The sequence below is a fragment of the Eurosta solidaginis genome, chromosome 4 (genome assembly GCF_040869045.1).
Source record: "Eurosta solidaginis isolate ZX-2024a chromosome 4, ASM4086904v1, whole genome shotgun sequence".
Taxonomy (NCBI): Eukaryota; Metazoa; Arthropoda; class Insecta; order Diptera; family Tephritidae; genus Eurosta; species Eurosta solidaginis.
The window spans coordinates 200,663,657-200,687,578 of NC_090322.1; the positions used below are offsets into that span (position 1 = coordinate 200,663,657).

General features: G+C 32.1%; 1 protein-coding gene and 1 long non-coding RNA gene across 5 annotated transcripts in view; both read right to left on the minus strand.

Moving 5' to 3' along the window:
- Nucleotides 1-337: 337 nt before the first annotated feature.
- On the minus strand, nucleotides 338-9,524 carry LOC137250890 (uncharacterized). The gene is made up of 2 exons (XR_010953112.1): nucleotides 5,516-9,524; nucleotides 338-5,454 (listed from the first exon to the last, which is right to left on the minus strand). It is a non-coding gene; the product is annotated as an uncharacterized lncRNA (long non-coding RNA).
- A 6,063-nt stretch (nucleotides 9,525-15,587) lies between these two features.
- mei-P26 (meiotic P26) overlaps nucleotides 15,588-23,922 on the minus strand; it is a 77,454-nt gene continuing 69,119 nt past the window's right edge. For all 4 annotated transcript variants that reach the window (XM_067784556.1, XM_067784555.1, XM_067784554.1 and 1 more), the window contains exons 7-9: nucleotides 18,386-18,549; nucleotides 18,083-18,315; nucleotides 15,588-18,009 (exon numbers count right to left, since the gene is read on the minus strand). In XM_067784556.1, coding sequence (XP_067640657.1) covers nucleotides 17,905-18,009; nucleotides 18,083-18,315; nucleotides 18,386-18,549 — 502 coding nt within the window. In that variant the 3' untranslated portion in view covers nucleotides 15,588-17,904. The remainder of the gene's footprint in view (nucleotides 18,010-18,082; nucleotides 18,316-18,385; nucleotides 18,550-23,922) is intronic.

The window sequence follows — 23,922 nt, forward strand, 5'->3', positions numbered from 1 at the left end:
AAGAGTAGACTACAAAACTGCATATTCATGAAGTTTCTGAAAATCCGAAGTAAACACTTCCATTTTATTGAAAAAAAAATTCTGAAATTGGTTTGCAGAGTTTTCGTTTCGAAAATAATGCAAGGAAGGAAACAATTACAACAATTTGTTAATAGTTTTTGCTGGCATTTTCGTGTTATTGTTAAATGTATTATTAATGTGTTTAAATGACATATTTGTTTTAAAAATATATGCGCCAGAAATTCTTTTTATAAAGAAATTAATACATATTTTTGCTTGTTTTGTTTTTGCAGTCATTGAGAGGAACTCTTGCACCACAGATATGTATATAATAAGCTTCTGTTTTTGTGTTTTGTTTTATGTGATTCTTTATTGCTTCTTGTTTATAGTTTTTAGAATTAATTACAAAAAAAATGTGGTTATGCATATTTTACAGTATTGAGTTATTTCTTGATTTCTGATTATTGTGCTTGGGAATTTTTTTTGAATTTCGAACATTAAGGTTAGCGGCACTACTGAGTCACTTGATTCGAAAGCTGTATCTAAACGAATTTATTATAAAACTCAACTTATGCAAGCGTTCTGTAATCTTCTGGGATGTGCTTTTGATTTTTGGAAAATTTGAATTCGTTATTCGTTTTTTCAATTTTTCGAATTCGAATTTTTACTATTCGAAATAAGAAAGTGATAGAATATTTTTGTGTTGACTCAATTTGTCTTGGCCTGTTAGATTAGCATTATTTTTTATAAAAGAAAATAACGCTAAATTCTGTTTTTGAAAATCTTATGTAGATTTAGGTGTATAAGTTTTCTCGCTCAGTTGCAGCATACTTGTTCGTGTATTCAACTTAATTCTTTTTAACTTATGTGTGTTCTATTTCCTATTTTTTACAATCAAATTAAGTGTATAATATTATGTATATTAATGATTTGTGGCATATAGTCGTTTGCTTATTTGTGTTTATGCTATATTTATGAAGATATATACCGTTTTATAAATATTAAACTTTTCTGTTTGTGTGTTTATTTTTTGTTTTTGTGTTCTATTATTATATAAACGTATTTTTTTTTTTATTTTTGTTGTTTACGGCCTTTTTTTTAATGTAAAATGTTTTAATGCATATTTTTGTTTTTTTTTTGTAGCTTCATTGAAAATTAAAAAAAAATATTATCTACAATGACGAACAAAACTAAAGTACCTAACAGAAGCCCAAATTCCAAATTTTTCGGTTGTAAAACAAAAGCAAAATTATGAACGCATTTTAACAGATGTTTTCTTCTTATTTAATTTTTGGCATAAAATTTTATATTGGAGCCACGAAAACAACTCAAATCATAAAATCTTACATTATTACGACACTCTTGTTAAATGCCCAATTGTTTTATTATTTATTATTACCAAAAAATTAAAGCAATATATGTGACCCGGTCTATGAAAAGGTGGATTATGACTCAAAAAAAAAAAAACAGCTGTTTACAGCTGTTTCTCGCAAAAAAAAAAACATCTGTTTCTCGCAATTTCTTTTTTGAAGCATAAGCCACCTTTTCATGCTAGCTGAAAATTGCGCGCTTGCGCTTTTCTTTGCAAAATATGTCATTTTGAAATGCGTAAATAAACAATGGTCTCTTGCGATGTTGCTAATTTTACGAAATCTCATTTATTTTTCCCCCATTCCAATTTACGAATTTTCATAACAAATTTACGTTTTCTTATTATTTTGTTGAAAAGGTGTAGAATTTGTTTAGTGACATTTGAACAAGTTTTAGACAGACATACTGGCTGACTAGTTCGCTGGGTATTCAGATTCGTTGTTGGGCAGTTTAAAAGCCCCGACACATAGGCAGTTTTTCATATAGATGAGTTTAACACAAGCTTATGCATTATGAGTACATTGCACGTATTTTTATGGAGAACGGTAGAATGAGCGACACTGGCGCCATCTGATATTGAAAAGTAGCCAACTCCCAAATTTTTTTGCAAACAAATCATAAGAAGAAGAATTTGACATTTGCTTTGGCTAAGGGTGCTGGCACACTTTGCAAGTGAAATTATTTTTCCCACTGGTTGGTAAATTTTTTAACATTTTTCGCAATTAAAAACTGCAATATAACAATCGAATACGACGCAAAATATGTTAGCAAGTATTTTTGTTGTATAGGGAGAATGTTTATCAGTGCTTCGCGAAGTCTTGTATGTGAATGGGCAAGGCGTAATAAACTTCAATTGCCAAGTCTGAAGTTCCCTCTTATTTACAAACGCACCATCTTGGTTGATTGTGGCGATGTTATTGGAATGCATAAGCTTGTGTTAAACGCAGCTATATGAAAAATGTCCTTGTGCCGCGGCCTTAAAGCTAGTTGGTTTGACTGCAGGATATTCATCCGGAAAAAATATGGTCTGAAGGTAATTTCGGTACTTTAGTTTTGTTGATCGACGCTATAAGTCACAACAGAGCTGGTGGATAACGAGTATATATGTTATTGATTGTAGCTACAATAACGATTACTTTAAAGATGCTTTGAAAGTCGAATGACTCATTGTAAATGGAATCTTACAATAATTGAATAGCAAATTTAACCAATTAATCGGTTATCTAACGAGCTGCGATTATAGTAACAGTAAATCCGTTCTTTTAAGATTGCTATAATCGTATAATTGTCTTGTTCCTCTTTGTTTCCTTATCGGCCAGCTCTGGTTAACATTTTTTTTTTAAATATGTGTTTTATGTGTTTTTAAGAACCTCGTTGAAACTTTTAAAACTTGTGTTTAATTTCTGGCGACCTTTTTTTAAATTTAGTTTCCTACAAAAAACAGATTTATGAGAAATTAAATTAATCAATTTTGTGTTTAAAACTTTGGTATTTGACATGAAAGTTATTAAACATGTTTTTTATTAATCACAAGTCTCACCGAATTTGCTAATCACAAAGTGCATTAATTTTAACAAACCAACTGGGCGGTGGGAGTTTAGGGCGGGTAATGGTAATCTGAGATAAGCAGGGGCTGGATTCACTAACTGTGAGTTTTAAAGTATACACAAGAAATTGTGTTAACTTTGAAATTCTGATTCTGTAAAGCAAAACTGTGAACAAGAAAACTCACTGATAAAAACTTTGTTAGTTTTCTTGACGGCCAGTGTACACTATTGTGACATTCAAAACTCATGCGCACTTTTGCAGAATAACTTTTTTGTTTTCATAGCGTTTGATAAACATTTTCTCACTAACATATGACTTTTACATTCAGCGCCCATTCAGCAAAACAATGTGCGGAATACTTTACAGAATCGCATGAAAATGTAAGGTGTACATTTTGTATACAAATGAGTTTTCAATAAGTGTACATTTTTCAGTTTTTCACAGTTAGGGAATCTAACCGCAGTTTCAAGCGACCTCTAATGAAATCACACAATGAGCTAAGGTAATAAAAAAATAATTTATTAAAACACTATTTAAGAATAAGCGGCGGGATTGGTCGATGTTGATTGAAAAACTAATTCGAAGGCCTATTATCATGTGTTCGAAAAATGGAGCAATTTGAGATGTTGAGTTAGGCGCACAAGACTAAAATAGAAATAGTTTATCAATCAATGCGAAGCTTTTCGTGTAATTAAACAATTTTCGTTTTGATTTTAAACAAACAACCCAGCAAACACTCGGAGTCAACAATTTGGCTGAAAGGAGTCCAAACTTTTGATCGTTTGCACTCGCATTTGTTGTGATAAAAAAAACTCCCATGAGGATAAGATAGAAATGAAATAAGTATTAGTTGAATTAATTATTTATTTAGAATAAATTGTCGCAGAAAAATTTCTGAGTTTTTATTCCGGAGCTGTCTAGTTTACTGATTTTAATATTTTTGGTTTGTTCATAATTTCATCAAATTGGAGTCATAAAAGGCTCTAAGGTGATAGCATTTTTGAAGATGATATTTTTCGGACCCATATTGAACTCCAGAACTGTACGAGAATGTTTATAGGGTACACATATTTACGCAAACAAAGCTACCCCTCAAACATGCTCACGGCGCTCATAATTTAAGAATCCGAAACGAGTCCAAAATAAGTGGGCAATGTAGGAATCAGAAAAGCGTCGAAACGCGTAGGAGGGTAAAAGAAAATTTAATTTTTGCCTTTTATTTAACGGCCTCAAAGCTCCTAACCTAGCGTGCAAAAATTATCATTTATCAACTATTCGTCACAGCGAGTTTGGAACAAATTTTGAAACTGTGTTAATACAAAATTAATTACATTTGTACATTAATGTTACCCTTGCTATTCTTTTTTTGTATAAGCATTGATTTTTTTCCGCTCATGGACGCTTCTCGATATTTTTACTGTGACCGCAAAGCTGCCACGCTCTGTCCAGGTGCGTCGAACTATATATGACCCCAATAAGCGCTGACGATCCCTAATAAATAGGCCATATAGGTGTCAGGTAATCAGAGTTTATTAGAGTTAATTACATACAGGCCAAGCTATTAAGAGTGTTAAAAATGACGCCGGAGAGTCGCAGTGGAGTATAATATGAGCTGTTTAAACGCCTTTTAAGACTTACGTCGGACTCTTATTTATGCTCAAATGATATACGTTAAAAGGCTCATGTAGGACGACCATTGCAAGAATGGAAATGCATTGGTTTCGGCTTCGCAAATGAGCACATACCGACTGTAAACGCTCCAATTTAGATATTTTTCCAGATTCTTTTTTGACTTAAAATGTTTACTGGGTAAACTTAATTTTTTGCAACGGCATGCATTACTGGCTAAATATTTTTGAAAAACGCTGGATTACAGATTAAAATTAATTCAACCGATAGCGTGATGGATAACTACCCACCAATATAGGACAAATTGGGTACATTTTTGATTGAATTTGTGTGTTTGTTTCCCATATTTTTCAAAACATTATTTTTACCCTTCTTTTGGGTAAATATTTGGGTATTTACCCCTTTTTAACATATATGTATAACCAATTTACCGGGTATTTACCATTTGGGTATTTGCCCCTTTCCCATCTCTATCTATGATGTTTGCCCTGCGGGTTGGTTATGGAGGCTTAGAATATCCCCGCGGTATATATTGTAGTCTAAACAGCCAACAATTGCAATGCCAACCGGGTAAACAACTTAATGTGCCACCTTGTGACAAAATTAGTCTAAACTTTAATCAACACAAAGCGCCACATTTTCTAATTGTTGCTATTGTGTGATTTGTTGATTTTGTTTTTTTTTTTCTTGCAATGTATTTGTCAAACCGACTTCATTAATTTCTTCCCAATTATCTAGCATCTCATCACCATGGACATTTCTAGCTGGCTAAGGACGTAGATTTGTGTTTAACACCAACTTCCTTTGCTGTGACTCCTTTTGTATACCAATACACTGCAATATGCCTGTCGTAAAAGGTAACTTAAATCCAAATCACGTTCCTGGGTTGTGCACTAGGCTTTGGACCTGCGATGTAAAAATGATTTCGATTGAAAAATATGAATAAGCCTCGAAAAAGGATTTTTACCTTGCCGCCTGTAAACACTCTGTTAGCGCTATGTATTTTATCTATTTTTTTCATGAACAGTTGAGCCTCGTGTGAGTTAGACAAGCTTTTGTAGATATGGTGTGTTCCAGCTGCAGTCTTTGCAGCAGTGTTGCTGTTTATTACAGAGCATCACGTTTTTCGGCAAAGTTTGAGAAGCTCTGGCAGCGTTGCGCGTTCGTTGAATAAAATGTTGACAATGTATTGATCATCACTAGTAAATCAAAGGCAACATAAACGTTTTCACTGCGCTATTGCTGCAATTATCAACTGGAGTATCAGCAACATTCCAACAATTAAGCAGCACTTTAGCAATACTGTTGTTATTATTTGGCGGCTCCAACACAACCATAGGCAGAGCCCTTTTTCGGTTTGGTGAGTTCACGTTGTCGGCTTGAAGGGAATTTGCGAAGGTTCTTTGAGGAATTCTTTCCTAGAGCTGACTCAGTTACTTTCACTAGATGTCGAAAAGCTAGGATATACATTTTCCTGGTTAGCAGTTTTAATGGGTTGAACGAGCCGAGAGTTGTGGGAGTTCATCCCAGAATACTTGTAGCGATACTTCTCAAAAGAGTGGAAGTTAGGGTTGTTGTTCTGTTTCCACGGAAAGTGCTTCAAAAAGTAAAAGAATATTGATAAACTATTCCGATGTATATATCACGCCCATTTCTTGTAATATTCGTATTTTTTCTTTTTTTTTTTTAATTTTAATATAATCTTACATATGTTTAAGAAAAAATAATTAATTTAACTGTAATAGAAAACCAAAGTAGTGACTAGTAACAGCAATGACTAAAGCACTAGTTTTTTAAGAACAATTAATCAGAGAAAATAGGTAAGGCATGAACCAATAAACAGATCCCGCATTAAAAAATGAGAGCAAAAAATCATAGTTAGCTGTGAAATAAATTTTCTCGGCGTGACGTCACGCTTTTGACATGTTTCAGACTTTATTCCAATCGGAGTATTTTGCTCCGCTCTTACCTCCTACGACATTTTTTATCTCAAAGGTTAATTTGGGTCGAGTTGAAAACTAAATGGTATTCTATCTAATGTCTTTTGGTTGAAGTTTTTATTCTATACGTATGAAAAGCTGATTGTTTACAAGTGACGATTGGATGATATGACGTGAATTCATTGTTTGTGTCCTAAGACATGATTGTTCACATTTTACTCAGTTTTTGTAAAATGTAAGCAAAAAATGTGTTCGAGCGCGATCTGTAAATCCTGCCAAAATTCAACATACAGCACTCTTGAAATTTTATATAAAAAAATGACGTGCATTGAGTCAGTGAGGTCAGCTAACTCTGTTTTGCGATAACAGTGGCCAATTGTGGGCACCAAGCGAGGTCAAATCTTCCTCCAACTGTCTCTCCAAACTCAGTGAAAGTTTGCTCTCTTTCCTCTGTTTATAAACCTTCCGGAGAACTTTTCACTCGAATACTTCAGGAGCCATCTCATCTTCTCTCGACTGATGAGTGATTTGTAGAGCGAGAATTTTGTTCGTCGAAAGGCCTTTACTTTTCAATTGCCTAAAGAAGCACTTGTTGGCAAGAGTTATTCTCCATTTGATTTCTAGGCCGACATTATTTTTGCTTTTAATGCTGCTTCCGAAATGAATGAAATCCTTAACGGTCTCGAATATATATATATCCGTCAACAGTGACGTAGCTACAAAGGCCCCGATGACAGCAAGTACTTCGTCTTTGTCCAAGTTAACTGCAAGACGCACTTTTTTTTGCTTCTTTATCTTACCTTAATGTTTGAACAGCCCGGCGGATATCCCGTCATATTACCTTGTGATTTTTTAGCCGTGATTTTGTTTTTTCATCATCGGCGATCGGGGTATCGAGTTCGTCTTCCACCACACTCTGTATGTCAGTTACCAGGTCGCCATTATCGTTCCTACAGGAATCTACCACGGTCTTGGCACCTTCTGTCATCAAAAGAGCATGAAATATGTATGGTAAACCGAAAATAAAAATATTTTTCGCGATATTCGGGGAGATAGAATGTGGTATGTTAATGAGAGCATTAATTGGTCATCCTACTCGTTTTAGGCCGACTCCATGTGCATCTGATAAAGCAGATAACTTTTTTTCCGAGAAACATTTCATAAAAAAACACTATCGAAAGGTTTTCCAAGCCAGCAAATCAATTTGATGGTCCCGCTTTCAGAAAGGAAGAAAAAAAAATACTCCAAAAATTTAAATTTTACTCCGGCGTAGTCGTTTACTCAGGTAACAGTTTTAAATATTCCGAACAGTGGTAGCGAAACATGAGAGAAATGTAATAAATCGAAAATTTTCAAAAGCACTATGTCATCAAACTTTTTTTTCAAATTCGATTACAAATACAACAATTCCGGAATGCGGGATCTTGGCTCATTGGATTAGGCATGTAAGGAGCCGGAACTAACTGCTCATTGTTCAAAGGAGGTTGCTTTAGTTCGAAAATATGATACTGAAATGTTTACCTACATCAAAAAATATATATTTGCAACTAAAAAAAACTTAATTAATATTGTCAAGATTATGTAGATTATACGGGGCAAAATAGCCAAAAAAACATACTTTGTCGATTATCGTTCAATTTGTTAGAAGTAGGTATGTACATATACATTTATGTACCAGTGTAGCAATGATATATTTATTTTAATATTTTCAAAAATTCCTAGTTACACAAATAAAATAGATTGCTTACATGTTAACCCAAAGTTAGTATATGTATATGATTTTTTATTATATCCTATTTATATGTATGTATGTATATATTTATGTAAATGTGTTTTTTTTTTTTCTTGTTATAAGGAATTAAGCTTAGTTATTAAAAAAACGATTATTCACAATTGTAAATGTAAGTTGTAAAATTCTTTTAAGGTAAATAGTCTCGTTTTATTTGCTTCAAATTTGTTTGTTTCGCTTACTTATATATACATATATTATTACATATGTATATATTTAAAATTTTATGCATTTACACCCTACCTACATACTTTTTTCTAAAGATATCTCTTCAATACTATACAACATACAATATTTGCACAAACTTTGGTACAGACATACTTAGTATACATATGTATGTATGAATTTGTGAAGATGGGATCATACCACAGCAGAATGAAATTCCACAATTTAATTGACTAATTAATAATACGTAAAAGCTAACATTGCAAATGCAAAAAAAAAAACATAGGAAAACAAGATTGTATTTTAAATATGATTATACGAGTAGAAGAACATGAAGGTTTGTCGGACACTGACTTAAAAATTAATCACAAGCACAAAACTGAGAAAATTATTTTGTGATTTTATAAATATTTAAATTTTTTGTTTCTTTTGGTTGAATGGTTTTGGGTTAAAGAATCGAATCGATATTTATGGCTCTATACATCCACGAAGAGATTTAGGTTGACCACAGAGTGTAAGCTATATATATGCGATGCTAAATCTATATATATAAAAATCAAATTGTGTGTCTGTGTGTTCACTATGGAAACGTATTTCCCACACTTCAATCATAACCAAATTTTGGCTATAGGTTCCTTTAATCAACAGGAAGGTTTAGGCTAAACATAATTTGGATATATAAAAGGGGCGTGGCACCTCCCATAAAAATTGAATATATGATACTGCATATCTCTGGATGTAGTAATGGTAGGATAATGAAAATTGGTAAGGAGCTTTATGATGTTAAGTCCTAACACCTCCAGTAAAATGTGGAATTGGGAAAAAAGGGGCGTGGCACCTTCCCTACAAATGGGATTTTTCAGAACTATGGCTGCCGTACAATCTTAGGTTATTTTAACACCTAAAGTTTGACTGCATTGTTGAGTTTGGCTATTATTCCTTTTGGACGTTTAGTAATCTGCCGCCGTTAATAAAAACATTTCTTAGCTTCAGTCTATCTACATCTGTATATGTGACCCAGTCTATGAAAAGGTGGCTTATGACTCAAAAAAGAAATTGAGAGAAACAGATGTTAACAGCTGTTTTTTTTTTAGTCATAAGCCACCTTTTCATAGACTGGGTCACATATATAAAAATCAAATTCTGTGTTTGTGTGTTCGCTATGGAAACGTATTTCCCACACTTCAATCATCACCAAATTTTGGCTATAGGTTCCTTCGATCAAGACGAAAGCCTTTCATATTTCAGAATTAAGAATTTTAAATTTAATTTGTTTTTTCTTCTTTTTATTGCATTCAAAAAAAATTTTTTCTAATTGGGGGGAAACAATTATATGCAACCAATTTCAAAAACGTCTGCAAAAATTTAAGATATTTGAAAATTTTCAAAAAACCCCAAGCTTCATACCTGCGAATGCAGTTTTTTTGTTTCGGCAATTTCAATCTTATAAAGTATATGTTTGAGGTATATCGAAATTCGCATTGAATATTGAATGCATTCCAAATTTTCTTCCATATAACAAATTTAATTAATATACACATTACTATCTGTAAAAATGTGTTAAAACTTTTTTTTTCTCTATTTTTGTCCACAACAGTATGTATGATAAATTTTTGAAGTCAGTGTTACACCTCAATATTTAGAATTTAAAAAAATTCTCTTTGTAGGTTTTTTTTGAATTATTATATTCTTTGAATAAAGAACCAATATGATAGAAGATCCATGACCATGATCAATTTTCCTATTTATGCGTTTTTAGAGTTCAAATGTGTTTGGGATACATGGGTCAAGATGGAGCGCGGAAAAATGAGTAATTTGTGTAGTCAGTTCTAGCTACGCACTAAGCGCTTAATTGCATTAAAGGAATATATAATTAAGAGGTCAATACATTTTACAAACTATATGTGCTTATTTATAGGCACATATAACGTTAGTTTAGTTCGAAAATACCCTATAACCAACATATTTTTTGAAATTGCGTTTTTCAAAGATTTATAATGTATTAATATACCAACAGAGTTATTTCACTTTTGAAAAGCCAACTCTGCATGTAGAGAATATGAAATTAAAATGTTTTTTTTTTTTTTTTTGCTTCTCCTGCAAAATTTTAAATTGGTTGGTTGGGGTTTTTGTGAATTAAGCTAACATGTATTTCGCTTTTTCTTAAGTTTCGGGTATGCATACATATGTATATTTATGTGTATACTTTCTGAAAACCACTAAATAGTAAATCTTATTACACTACTTTTATTTAAAATATATATATATTTCTTTTATTTCAATAAAAAGGTAAAAGCACAGCAAAGTGACGTGTTTTGTCGATAATAAATTTTCCAGCACTAATTGAACAATTTATAGATAATTTAAAAATAAATGTTTTTTTATTTTTTATTACTTTTTGTAAACTAGTATTTGTGTAGATTTTGTAAAACTAAATTTTTGTATGTAAACTTGCATTGGAACGTGGAAAAAACGTTCCTACAAAAAACGAAAATAGCGTCAAGTACGAAAGTCTCACTAACACAACAAGGACATAATTAAAAGCGCATTATGTTGATTACTTAATATGTATGTATGTATATGATATATAAAATCCTAATGTGCTTAAAAAAATAATTAAAACTTTTCAGTGTAACATTAAATATATCTTAATCCTCTAAAAAAATATGTTTACATACATATATGCATATGTGTATAGACATTTATATTGAAAAATAAAAATAAAAGCAGGTTATTTAAAGCATAAACTAAACAGAAACAAGTTAAAATCGCCTAAATTTAATTACGCATTAAAAACATTGAAATTAAAAATAAAAAAACAACAAACCATTAACTTTTGTTTTGTAAATGTTGAGTGGATGTGAAAAAAAAAATAATATCAATACGTTTTTTTTTTTGGCATAGAGCGTACCGCTTTTTTTCTACTGTTTCTTTCTCGCCTCATGTTTTTGCTTTCACATGCACGCTTTTCTCACATAATTCAACAAAATTCGTAAACGCATACAACTCACAAAATTTGTATATTTAAAAATTGGTAAACAATAGCACAGTATTCCTAAAGTTTTTTTTAATTAAAGTAATGCTATTAAATGATAAAAAACAAAAGGTTTGTTTGACAAAACCATTTCGAAGTAATAAACACAGCAGCATATATTCAAAAGTTACAATTTAAAAATAAATGTGATATATATTGGATGCCTGTTTATATATTCTAACTAAAAGCTATGAAAATTCAAAGTTTTATAGTATGTACACATATGTAAAAATTTACGAAACATTAAAATTAAGCCACTCATTAAGAACGGTTGGGTCGTGGTTTTATATCCTAGCATGTTATGAAAATGAAGCGTATGCATTTCAATACAGTTGTAGACAAGAAAATAGCAGCAAAAATTATTAACACATTTTTTTTATTTTTTCTATTTATTGTTGTTAATTTAAATTAAACTTAAATGAATTATAAAAGGCAAATTATGCAACTTAGTTACAAAAATGTCTCCATTAATATTGTGAAAAGGAAGTATTAAAGATGTCTCATAAAAACTTCGCCATTTGTGTTAGGACTAGGGCTGGGACTATCCGCATATTCGAATATCCATACGGATATCCGTTGACACGGATAATATCCGGACGGCATGGATATCCGGTTAATATTCGCTTGTGAAACTATCCGGATTTATGAAGATCCGGTTAATAACCGTATTTTTGGATATCCAGTGAAAGCAAAAAATTGATGTACCATATATGTTTATTTAACATTAATAACAACAACAACAGGGACATTTAAATCAATTAACAGCGTTTTTTCACAATATAAACAAATGACACTATTCTTATTTTTGCTTGTTTGTAAAATTGTAGCTTTTTAATTTTTGACGTTAATTTAATAATCTACAAACACATGGCTCAATTATATGGTTGACTCATCTCATCAGCTGATTTTATTTTTATCATTGCATGGTCGATGGGATTGTCAAAAGGAGATGGCAAACTCAAAATGAAACCAACACATTGCCAACATTTTCTTAACACACACTAAAACTGTTATGTTTTATGTTTTCCCTTCATTTTATTCGCCTAATACCAATACACAGATTTTGACAATTTGAACAGACATAATTTGTTGCTGTACAGATGAGCCAACCATATAGTTGAACCATGCTACAAACATATTTTGTGAATAATTTTTCGATGTTTGCTTCATTTAATTCTGATATGCAGATATTCCACTTTTATATTCCAGTATCCAGACATAAAGATATCCGGATTTTCCGTTTACGTATCCGGATAGCCGAACAGCGGATATCCGGATTTCCCATTTATGAATCCGTATATCCGGATAGCCGAATTTTTATCTTAGCTACCCGGTTATTCGAATATCCGGTTTATCCGGATAGTTGAAAAATTCGGATGCAGTTCACAGCCCTGATTAGGACTTTTCAGCAACAATTTGAATGTTATGCCGTATTGTAGTCCAATCAATTTTAGACCAGCATATTACACGTTTAGGGTCAGTCAAAATTGCGTGTATACTTAAATTGAAAAGTTCTAGCTGCGCAATTCTAATGAGTTGACAACGCAAGTCAGATTTTTTATCATGATTTAAAGATATGCGCCGTCTTCTAATGCAGATTTCTAGACGTAAAACGCTTACAACCGTTAAGAATAAAGCATTTTGCTGTAAAAAGTTTGCACTATATATTAGATAATACATTCAAACAGGGTTCTTATTATGTAACTCGATTCGAATGCTAATGTAATATGAAAGCTGTCAAATCACATGTATTTATTTTCAAATCCGAAAGAAATTTCTTGCGAATCGATTTACATAATATGGCCCAAGGCAGTAAATACAAATTTGGCGCTTCTTTTCCCCTAGTAAATAAATAAACTGATAGAATGTGTTAGTAATTTTTGCTGCTATATTCGTGTTCTCAACAATTATTATACAAATCCATACGCATATATCTACGCACATATCATAGTCGCGGTAAATGCTGCAAACTTCATACTTCCCACTAAATACCAATTTGCTACATGCAAAAAAAATTGCATAAGGTGCTAAAGAAAATAATTCATTTAATATTTAGAACGCTTAAAATTGGCAATGAAATTTAGATTAGGGCGCAAACTTCTATCAATTTTCTTTATGTCTGCATTTGCGATGATATGAGCTTACGCTGTAAACTTAAATTGAAAACCACTAAGGCACATTTCACCACCTTCGGTTAACACTAACTGGAACTGAACAAATATTTCAAATAAATTGCCAGTTAGCTTTAACCAAAGATAGTAAAAATGGCCCTAAAATTATATTTGGCGCAAGGTGGCAAGTTTGTATGTGTGTGTGTTTGAGTATGCGAAAAGGCAAATCAACTGTGATTTTCAGTTTTGGTTTAAATCTTGTGTACATAATTATTATGTATAATCTTATATGATTTGTAAATTTAAAATTTTTGAATAAATTTTTTTTTATTATAATTTTAATTATGCTATTTTCCAAAGCTTTGCTTTGATTACCAAGTTCGCTATTTTCATTTTGGTCTTGTCTAAAAGTGAGTGTATACCACAATTGTTAAGTTTAAATAATTTCACATGTTCTTTATTTTAAAATTTTATTTGTTTTTTTTTCATATATATAGTATATGTATAATATATTTATATATATGCAAATATATAGGAATCTACACTTACAATTATTGTAAACATTTTTTAAGTCATCAATACTAAGGCTATTTATAATAGTAATAAAAAATATGTAAATAATAAAATTGAAAAATGACTTGAAAATATGCGATTATTGGTTGTGTTTGTTACTTTTATTATTTGTTAAATTGTTTTATATTTGTATTACTTTTTAGGTTTTTGTTGTGTTGCAATTGTTTATTTCTTATCGATAGCAACTACACACGACCTTAAATTTTGCCACATCATATATTATATATGAATAAACAGATATACTATCACTAAATACATATATGTATATATATATATTTTTTTTTTTTTTTTTTTTTTAATTCTTTTTTACTTCGGTTCATTTCACTTCAAAAAAAGTCTTATACATTTAAAATGTGTAAAATAAAAACAATAAAAATTTTTCAAATTAAAAGTTTAAAAAGGTATAATTAAAAATTGCAATTAAAGTTCTTAGGTAGCTTTTTATATATATATATATTTTTTTTAATTTTAACATATTTGTTATTATTTGTGTTTTACAAGTTTTTTTCGGTTTTATTTGTAAATATACAATAACTTCCAAAATTTATATTTTATCGTTAATACATGTGAAAATAAAATAAAATTAAAAATATTGATAATACAAAAAATGACGAGAAAATATTTGAAAAACACATGTTATGTTTTTAGTAATTAATTCTTTATAATTTAATACATTCATATTAACAATAAAATAACTGCGTAAAAGCTAAAAACAGCAGGGGAAAAGTAAAGTAATAATTATAATATCTAATAAAAATGGCGAGTGCAAAGACAAAAATTCCCAAGAAATTATTAAATTTTTTTTTTTGTTTCTAAAAATATAACTTTTTTCTGGAGTTTTCTCACAATATTTGTATACAAATTAAAAATGTGTGAATTTCATTAACTTTCCGAAACAAATTCGACTAAAAAAAATATTTAAGTGTCGCCTACAAAAAAAAAGTATGTTAATTTATTCGCTTTGTTTTAAAATGTAAAAAGTTACATATTTGTCAGTATAATAACTTATATTTCATTTGTAGATATACATATATATATGTATAATATAATAATAATGTCTTGGAAAACCAGCCTTTATTACATTTGCTTAGTTGTTGTTGATGAATTCGTAGCGATCTGTGTTGTTGTAGTATATAAACATAATATAATATATATATAGTATATATGATATACTGATGCGTATATAAGAAGTTGAATATTGCTTTTTCTCTGCTAAAACTGTTTGAAGAACAAAAAAAGTTTTATTCAAACAAAATACCATTTATGTAAAAAAAATCTTGCGCATCCCCTGCATAAATACAATATATGTACATTCAATTAGTGCATGTATAGCTATTTCTAGTACACAAGACTTTTGTTGAATTAGCGTTTGTGAGTTTGTATATATTTAAAGTCTTAGTTAATACAAGTTTTTTTAGATTATTTAAAATAAAATATGTCAGCGAAAAACGTAATAGTAAAAACTATTTAAAATTAATGTATGTAAACAGTCACAAATTTTACTTGTGGTCGAATAAAATTACATATATATATTTTAATTTTTTAATTTCAGAATTGAAAAATGACTAAAAAGCACCACATAAGGCTGGCACTGTACGCACGCACACTCTAACTGACTTGTTCACTTGTCATTATATCGTAAACGAAAAATAAATAAAAAGTGAAAAGAGCAAATTTTGCTAATTGTAAATGCTTTAATGTTTTATGCTTTTAAAGGTTTTATACTGAATATCATATCCGTTTATGTATTTGGCAAAATTGGCACCCTAACTGTTGCCATTTGATACAAGAAAAATGAATAAAATAATTACTAATTAAATTAATAAAAAAAAATTAAATAACAATAGCAGGTGATCGCTTTATATGCATTTTGTGTACTTATTTATATATATATATAATTTTTAATACGTAATTTTTGACCAACATAAAAACACGATCTCTTGAGTTTATGCAAATTAAAATCGATCGATCTTAAAATTTTATCACAGTATAATTATTGGCAAACATATATAAAATGGTATTTGTGATACTAATTTTTTATTTTCTTTTTTTCTTTTTAATTCATTTTAACACAGAAACTCTTTCGATTTCTAGCAAATATGCATCGGAATGTGATATAATTTCAACAAAAAGCGTGGCATATCAATTTAAACAAGATTAAATGCATATTTATTGCAATCACCTGCTGCTATTTTAGCTTTCCCCTTTTGAATAAAGTGCATCGTAGTAATCTATATGCAATGAATTCTCGTTATAATGATAATTTCTAGCTTTGAGACCAATGTTGCATTATGTCTATAGTATTCGCATTATAACGAGATTTAACTGCAGTTCGTTTTTATTGCCTAAACGTATACATTGCAACAGCTATAAACAAGCGGTATATTAATTGAAAAAGAAAACGAAATTTAGGTAACAGTAGTTGGGCCAAAAGCAACTTACATACAATATTATGTATATTTCATAAAAGTGAACTATGTAGAAGAAAATCGCAAATTAATTTTTTTTAAATAAAATTTGTTCATTCAATACTTGTATGTATATAAAAGCCGTATAGTTTTGAAAAAGCAATAAAACTTAGAGATCAAAAACGATATATAATTTAAGTTAAGGGTATGTTTTAATAAAATTGTTATTTTTTTCTTCTAGTTTTAAAGGCTTCAACAAGCTGTCTATCTTCTTGCTTTTTGGTGTGTTCATAATTTAGTTGTTCTAACTTTTTTTCGACAGTTAAATGTTTTTTTTTTATTTTTTTTTATTTTATTTTTTTTTTTTGAGATTTCAAATTGTCTATGCGCAGCGTGGTGTATTACATTTTTTTACAAGTATTTTTGTTAATATATATGTGTATATTAATATATATATTTTTATATATATACTTATTGTTTTGTTTTACTTGCTATGGTGTTTTTTCACAATTGCATTCATTCATAAAGCAAATATTTTTTTTATTAAGGGGCAACACTCATTTAGTGTAGTATGTAATTGGCATATCGTATTTATCAAATAATTCTTGTTCACTGGTTCATTTGTATAAATTTGTATAATCTTCTTTTATTATTTTAGCTCCTGTAAAGCCATTACCTGCTAAAAGCATTTTTGCAAACCTGCATAAGATGTTTCCATATTTTAATGTTGCACGTTCAACGTTGGTTGTGGAACTAGTGTTCTATCGGCACCAATACAACCATTATTAACTATGGTAACAGAGGTTGCACCACCGATACTATCAGCAGTAGCACCAGCTCCAGCAGCACTGCTATTCATTAATAACCAGAGATTTGATTTATTATCCGCTGAACGTTGTATTGCTACATTGGCAGCACTATAAATAGGATTGTTGCTGGTTTGATTGTTGTTTATGATGTTAGTAATGTTGTTGCTGCTGCTACTACTGATATCGACATTTAAATTGTTTTGTTGTATTTGCTGCTGCTGCTGATAATTCGTTGTAGTGTTATTATGTGGTGGTTGATGAGTATTTGAATGTTGCTGCGTATGATAGGAGTGATGCTGCTGATTGTTTATATTGTTATTATTGCTACTAATACCACATACGCTATTCGATGTGTATCTAATGTTGATGTTGTTTTTTACTATAATGCCAGAAGTGCCACTATCAATGGGGCTGCCACCAGCGCCACCAATGCTCTTAGAAACATTCATTGGGAAATTGTTTATATTGACGTTGGTGCTGTTCTTACTGATGTTGCTGTCGTTGCCAATTGTTGTTTTTATTTGCGATCAGTGAACGTAAAGCGTATTGAGTACTAAAACATGGTGATTATTCTTAGCCAAAGTGACAACATAACCTTCGGAGGTTATCTTCAAACCACAACAGCGTGAGACCTTTCAGTAGAGAAGCAACACAACAAGTTAAAATCAAAATTAACAAGCACAATAGGGCTTGCTTATTACTAACCTTAACATGTGGACACTCAAACTCTGATTGCAAAATTCCATCACGTGAATAGCAAGCAACATGAAAACGATTACCATGTGAATCGCCAATTAAAATATCGCCTGCATTTGATATGTCGATGCCATTAGGAAAGCATGTAACTTTCTCATTGCCAATACGATATTGGAAAGTACCATCCTCGCGAAAGACAGCAACGCAATGACCTTTGAAATCGCACACATAGAAGTCGTTATCTAAAGGTGTAACAAAAAAAAAAACGTTACTATAGATAACATATATATAAATTAATCGATGTATTATTACCTCTTATGGCAATGTCTGATGGCTCACGCATATAGTCACTACAATCGAACCAACGTACCAACTCACCATCTTCAGATATAACAAAAACAGTTGGCGAAACACTATCTACAGCAACAATATGACCCTTTGAGGTTACAGCCAAACCAGCGACTATGTCGATATACCTGAAATAATGATAAGTAAATAAAATTGAACTAAAAACGGCATCTTCGATCAGATGTCGAAAAAACTGGCAAGACTAATTTAACAGCATAGCTCATCAATGGGTGGGCCAGGAGCTGTTGCCATTATCGTTCAGTCATCGGCGTAGGAATTAATGTTTACTTATCTTGTTTGGTTGATTTTCCGACAGGGTGGATAAATGATGTATATTGGAACGATTTTCCGTCATCCCTTGTCAAATTTGGTTTTGAGACAAACCGGTTTCGGCGTTGTGCCATCGTCAGTGTCGATTTTCGTTCTGATCTGTTGTTGTCGTTTGTCCTGTATTTATAGTTCGTAGGTATATGAGCAGGTATTGTCAAATTGATGCTTGTGTATATTTTATGTGTATGTGCTGTGTGTTCATTTAGAACAGAGGGTGGTTTACTAATCGATTTGTGTGACTGACTGGGGTAGGTAGAAATCTGTGATTTTAGTCGTTTGACCTTCTTTGTCGGTTTTTTGTTTTGGTGTGTTAATTGTTTGGTGTTTATTTGTTGTTGTGTGTTTGTCTGTTGTACCTGTGTGATTAAGTTGTTTCCTGTAAACAAGTTTTAGAGGCTCGAATATTGTGTCAGAAATTGTGTTTATCTGTTCGTTTATTATTCTACCGTCGAATGTTTTCTGTTTGTAGATTTCCATGTTTTCGAGTACGTTGAGACGCCGGCCCTTTTCTTGTATGTTTACTCATTTGTGTAGGAAAGGGAGATTCGATATGTAAAGTTACACAAAAGTGGGGATAAGCAACTACGTTCCTGAACTGAACCGATGCCTGCCGAAATGATCCTAGGCCCCGAGATAATTAACGCCTATAATGCTTTTCTTCGCTTTGATGCTTTGACAGAGCCCTATAAGATAACAATGAAAATTTTTTCCGCTTTCTTAGCTTTCACACGACAGAGCTTTCAATTAGCTTTCAATCTGGCCTAAGGTAGTCGCAAATGATTCCAAAGTAATTGCGATACATTCACGAAAGCAACAGCGAAATGATCCGGAAACCCCGAAATGGTTACGAAATAATTGCGAAATTAAACCGAAAACATTATAGAAACTAATTCGATTTGCTTTGTTGATTTTCCGAAAAGGTGGATATATATATAACACTGACACTAAAAATTCCTGGGAAGGCTTACAATTTATCTAGTAGATCTTGAAGATCGCAGGATGACTACATACAAGATTTCCCCCTGACACACCTAAAATCGTGAGTTTCGGGTTTTCGTATCTTTAAACTCTTATGAACCTTTAACTTTGTTGACTAAAGATCGATTTTCAGTTTGTCTCCAGATCACATGAGATGATATACATATTGTAGCGAATTTCGGGGAATTCCGCTTATTTGCAACCTTCTACTAACGTTTGTATCGCTAAACTGTTGAATAAATAACTCCAATATTCAATAATGCAAAATGGTCTTTATTAGGCTACTTTGAAATACTTCACAATAACACTTATACTTCACAACTAATAGCGTGCTTGAACTAAACTGATTGCTGCTTACTCAGCTTTCGCTCCTTTTATACTCTCTGCTGTCTCGTTCGCATACTTTTAGGCGCTTCTTCTTCTAGAATTTACTACTTAGTTACCAGCTATACGCCACCAGGTATAAACTACAGATACACGTTTATAGCCTCTCGCATAGCCATATACGCGTGTATTTGTGAGTAATACTTCCACCGATGATTGCATACTTTTGTGAGTATCTCAGATATATGCATGTGAATTTGTAGTTTATAGTCTCTCGCATAGCCATATGCGCGTGTATATGTGAGTAATACTCCCAACGATTATTGCATACTTTTGTGAGTATATCCTTTATGTACATACATAACGATTGATTTGTTTGTGTACATACAAGTGGCTGCTTAGCATCGGCTTAGAGGTGATAGTATCCCTTAGTGATGATAATATTTGTCACAATATCAACTAGGAAAACATAACACAACTGTGGAAATTTTTCCAATAAACATTTTTTTTTTTTCACTTTTTCCGGATTTGTCAATTTTGGTGCTCTTGGCATACAAAGTTTGTTATCAATTTATTTGTTAAGACTTGGTTTCCTCGAAAGCGGTGCCGCTTTATAGCGGCCCCTACATAGCGTTAGAGTATGTTGTCAAAAATGTTTCAGTGTAAAAGTAATTATGTGGAAACTAAGAAGACCGTGAAGTTCACCGTAACGTAATATAGCAGCAGGGCATAAAATATTACGGCCGTCATGACGGTAGAAACTCGTTCATCACCGTTTTTAGCCACCGCTATTGTCGAAGCGTTGAACATTTTGTGAAATAGTAGTTAAAAAAAAAAAAAACAAGTAAGGAAGGCTAAGTTCGGGTGTAGCCGAACATTACATACTCAGCTGAGAGCTACGGATACAAAATAAGGGAAAATCACCATGTAGGAAAATGAACCTAGGGTAACCCTGGAATGTGTTTGTATGACATGTGTATCAAATGGAGGTATTAAAGAGTATTTTAAGAGGGAGTGGGCCATAGTTCTATAGGTGGACGCCATTTAGGGATATCGCCATAAAGGTGGAAGGGCTGACTCTAGAATTTGTTTGTACGATATGGGTATCAAATTAAAGGTGTTAATGAGTGTTTTAAAGGGCATGGGCTTAGTTCTATAGGTGAACTTCTTTTCGAGATATCGCCATAAAGGTGGACCGGGGGTGACTCTAGAATTAGTTTGTATGATATGGGTATCAAATGAAAGGTGTTAATGAGTATTTTAAAAGGGAGTGGGGCTCAGTTCTATGGGTGGACGCATTTTCGAGATATCGCCATAAAGGTGGACCAGGGGTGACTCTAGAATTTGTTTGTACGATATGGGTATCAAATGAAAGGTGTTAATGAGCATTTTAAAAGGGAGTGGCCTTAGTTCTATAGGTGGACGCCTTTTCGAGATATCGCCATAAAGGTGGACCAGGGTCACTCTAGAATTTGTTTGTACGATATGGGTATCAAATGAAAGGTGTTAATGAGCATTTTAAAAGGGAGTGGGCCTTAGTTCTATAGGTGGACGCCTTTTCGAGATATCGCCATAAGGGTGGACCAGGGGTGACTTTAGAATATGTTTGTACGATATGGGTATCAAATTAAACTTATTAATGAGGGTTTTAAAAGGGAGTGGCCCACAGTTGTATATGTGAAAGCGTTTTCGAGATATCGACCAAAATGTGTACCAGGGTGACCCAGAGCATCATTTGTCGGGTACCGCTAATTTATTTATATATATGCAATACCACGAACAGTATTCCTGCCAAGATTCCAAGGGCTTTTGATATCGCCCTGCAGAACTTTTTCATTTTCTTCTACTTAATATGGTAGGTGTCACACCCATTTTACAAAGTTTTTTTCTAAAGTTATATTTTGCGTCAATAAACCAATCCCATTAGCATGTTTCATTCCTTTTTTCGTATTTGGTATAGAATTATGGCATTTTTTTTCATTTTTCGTAATTTTCGATATCGAAAAAGTGAGCGTGGTCAGTCGGATTTCGGTCATTTTTTATACCAATACAAAGTGAGTTCAGATAAGTACGTGAACTGAGTTTAGTAAAGATATATCGATTTTTGTTCAAGTTATCGTGTTAACGGCCGAGCGGAAGGACAGACTGCCGACTGTGTATAAAAACTGCGCGTGGCTTCAACCGATTTAGCCCTTTTTCACAGAAAAGAGTTATCGTCCTATAATCTAAGCCCCTACCAAATTTCACAAGGATTGGTAAATTTTTGTTCGACTTATGGCATTAAAAAAAGTATCCTAGACAAATTAAATGAAAAAGGGCGGAGCCACGCCCATTTAGAATATTTCTTTTATTTTTGTATTTTGTTGCAACATATCATTACTGGAGTTGAATGTTGACATAATTTACTTATATACTGTAAAGATATTAACTTTTCTTTTAAAATTTCAATTAAAAAAAATTTTGTTTTAAAAAGTGGGCGTGGTCGTTCTCCGATTTTGCTAATTTTTATTAAGCAGACATATAGTAATAAGATTAACGTTCCTGCCAAATTTCATCATGATGTCTTCAACGACTGCCAAATTACAGCTTGCAAAACTTTTAAATAACCTTCTTTTAAAAGTGGGCGGTGCACCGCCCATTGTCCAAATTTTACTAATTTTCTATTCTGCGTCATAAGTTCAACGCACCTACTAAGTTTCATCGCTTTATCGGTCTTTGGTAATGAATTATTGCACTTTTTCGGTTTTTCGAAAATTTCGAAAAACCGAAAAAGTGGGCGTGGTTATAGTCCGATATCGTTCAATTTAAATAGCGATCTGAGACGAGTGCCCAGGAACCTACATACCAAATTTCATCAAGATACAAAATTTACTCAAGTTATCGTGTTTACGGACGGACGGACGGACATGGCTCAATCAAATTTTTTTTCGATACTGATGATTTTGATATATGGAAGTCTATATCTATCTCGATTCCTTTATAGCTGTACAACCAACCGTTATCCAATCAAAGTGAATATACTCTGTGAGCTCTGCTCAACTGAGTATAACAAGCAAAAATGCATAATTATATTTTTCGAATCGTCTGCCGTAACTGTTCGTAGTTTCCAACAAATCGGTGCCGCTGATAACGATGGGTATACCGGCCGCCTTTTAGCGGCCGCTTTTGGAGAAAACCAAACCTTTAGGTAAATGTTCAAAAATTTTCAAATATATCCTAAAATCGGTATGCCATTTTAAATAACGAAATTTTGTCTATCTAAAACTGGTAACAAGTTTAAAATGGGTTAAGAACTACATAAGTTACAGTCGTATTAGTATACAAACAGTGATTCTAATAATGGGCCAAGTTAACATGTCTAAGCCGTTTTGATACATTTTTTTTTTAATTACTTCACTGCGCGTATATAATAATACCGGATGAAGGTCGAATAATATTCGAATTATTTGGCCAGCTCGAAAGCTACAACGCCAACACCAATTCTTGAATGTACTATTATAATTGTAGTTTCAAATTCGTGAATTTCCTTCTATATAAATTGTATTGTTCTCCATATGTGGCTAGACGCCATGTTTTTCACTATCCCGTTTTGTTTAATTTCGAGAATTTTCTTTGTATAAATTTATATTGTGTTCCATATGTGGCTAGACGCCATGCTTTTCAACGAATTTTTGATTCCTGTTAGGAATGCAAGAATACCACCCTAACTCCGGTCAGGGAGGTATCGCATCTCCTAACTCCGCCTATACGCACCGAAACCAACCTTGAGGCCTATTTTAATTTTCCACTCAAGGCAAAAAAGCTCGAAAATTTACGTTGAGCCGAGGATGACGACGTACGACCGCTCGCGAGAAAAGATTGGAATGTGT